The sequence below is a fragment of the Chinchilla lanigera genome, unplaced genomic scaffold (genome assembly GCF_000276665.1).
Source record: "Chinchilla lanigera isolate Chin_1 unplaced genomic scaffold, ChiLan1.0 scaffold00036, whole genome shotgun sequence".
NCBI lineage: Eukaryota > Metazoa > Chordata > Mammalia > Rodentia > Chinchillidae > Chinchilla > Chinchilla lanigera.
Window position 1 is genome coordinate 3781790 of NW_004955437.1, and position 2156 is coordinate 3783945.

The 2156-nt window shown below is 42.6% G+C and overlaps 1 protein-coding gene across 1 annotated transcript in view; it reads right to left on the reverse strand.

Moving 5' to 3' along the window:
* The window catches only part of Slc26a8 (solute carrier family 26 (anion exchanger), member 8), a gene marked incomplete in the record, with an annotated part of 70536 nt that overhangs the window by 40506 nt on the left and 27874 nt on the right, over positions 1–2156 (reverse strand). The window contains 1 exon segment of the mRNA XM_013516889.1: positions 202–366. Coding sequence (XP_013372343.1) covers positions 202–366 — 165 coding nt within the window.

Consider the following 2156-nt stretch of genomic DNA (forward strand, 5'->3'; position numbering starts at 1 on the left):
GCATAGGGAAACCTTGTCTCAAAAAGACAAACAAACAAACAAACAGAAAAAGAAATTGTTTCCGGGACACCCCTGCCTCAGCCGCCTAGCCCCTGTGTCTTTGATCTGGAATGGGTGGGAGGCTCTCTACTCGGGTCCACTGCTGCTCAGAGGCCAGTGGCGGGGCCTGTGTAAGCCTGGGCGGGGAGTAAAGTTACTCACATAGAAGAAGGCAATAGGACCGGCGTGGAAAGTGATCATCACCCCGAGGACAAAAGTCAGCTGGGACAGCACGATGTGCAGAGCTGCGGCGGCCAGGTAAGCGTTGACCACAGCCTCCGGAAGGTACATGGCCATGAAGCCGATGCCTAATACACCCATGGAGAGCTGCGGGCCGGCAGAAGAGGGCCAGAGGGGCAGATGTCACCAAACCAGGCCGAGAAGTCTGTCCTCACCGGGGTCCCCCCCGTGGGTCTCTATAGCTGTCCCTATTTTCCTGTCACCCAACACACCCTCCAGAGTCCCACCTCCACCCCATCCTCACTTGGAGACTGCCTCCAGTTCCGTCATTCTGCCCCTTCCACAATGTCCTGTACGTCAGGTAAACTCTTCTATGTTCAATTTCATTGATGTTACACTTGATCTTAGCCAAAAGGCCGAAAAGTGATTTACTTGCTTTTTTTTCTTTTTTTTTTTTGTCTTTTTGAGACAGGGTCTCACTATGCAGGTCAGGCTGGCCTTGAGCTCACTTTGTAGCCCAGGCTGGCTGAGAACTCCCAACGATCCTCCTGCCTCAGCCTCCTGAGTGCTGGGATTATAGATGTGTGCCACCATGCCTGGCATACTTGCTTCTTTGATTAATGTCTGCATATTTTTTTTGCATTCATCTACTTTCAATCTGCCTATATTATTCTATTTGATGTTAATTTCTCATAGATAGCATATTTTTAACATATCGACCTCTGCCTTTAATATAAGTGTTCATACATTAGGGCTTAAATCTGTCACTTTTTTAGCTCATTCTCTCTGATTTTTCACCCTCTCCCCTTCTTTTTGGTATTCCACTTTCATTTATCTGCAATATTTTTTATTTGTTTTGTTTTGCTTTTTTGCAGTACTGGAGATTAAACCGATGGCCTTTTACCACTGATCTTTTCCCTCAACCCCTTCTATTTTTTTTTACTTCGGGACAGGGTCTTGCTAAATTATCCAGACTGGCCTCAAATTTGTTGATCCTCCTCCCTCAGCCTCTTGAGTGGCTGGGATTACAGGCATGTGCCACCGTGTCTGGTTTATATGTAACATTTTTGAGTGTGTTTCTTTGTATAGCTTTTTAGCTGTTGCCCAAGAAATTATATTACATACATACCATAAACACAGTTTACTGGTGTTGACAAACTGCCAGCTAAGTTTCCCCTCCTTTTATGTCTTTTACGTGAGAACTGTTTAGCATTTTCTCAGATACTGTTATAATTTTGCTTTGGCTGTCAAATATAATTTTACAAGTTCAATAGGAGAGGGCAAATCTATCATATTTACCCAGGCTTCTAAACTTCTTCAGTAGTTCTCTTTTCCTTTGTGATGTTAAGATTCCTTTTTTACCATTTCTTTTCTGTTTCAAAAACTTCCTTTATCCATTCTTCTAGAATAAGTGTGCCGGTGAAAAGTTCTGTTTGATTTTCTTCATCTCAGAGTAATATCTTGATTTGTCCTTTTACTCCTGAAAGGTATTTTCACTGGGTATGGAATTTTGTATTGACAATTTGTTTTTGTTTTTATTTTTTTGAGACAGGGTCTTGCTGTGTAGTTCAGGCTGGGCTTCAACTCGTATGTAGCACGGGGTGGTATTCCTCCTTGAACTTGAGGTATTCCTCCTGCCTCAGCTTCCTGAGTACTGGAATTACAAGTATGCACCATGATGACCAGTGGATTGATCGTTCTTTCTTTTGAGATCTGAGAAATATTGTGAAAAAAAGAAATATTGTGCCACTTCCCTCTGGACTCCATGGAGGTAAAATATTATTTCTCTTGCTGCTTTGAAGAGTCTTCTTGCTGTTGTATTTAGTTTTCGGAAGTTGTTTCTCACGTGTCTCAGTGTGAATATCTATGAGTTTTCTTATTTAGATTTTCTCAGCCTCTTACATCTGTAGGTTCCTCTCTATAAATTTGGGGAGTTA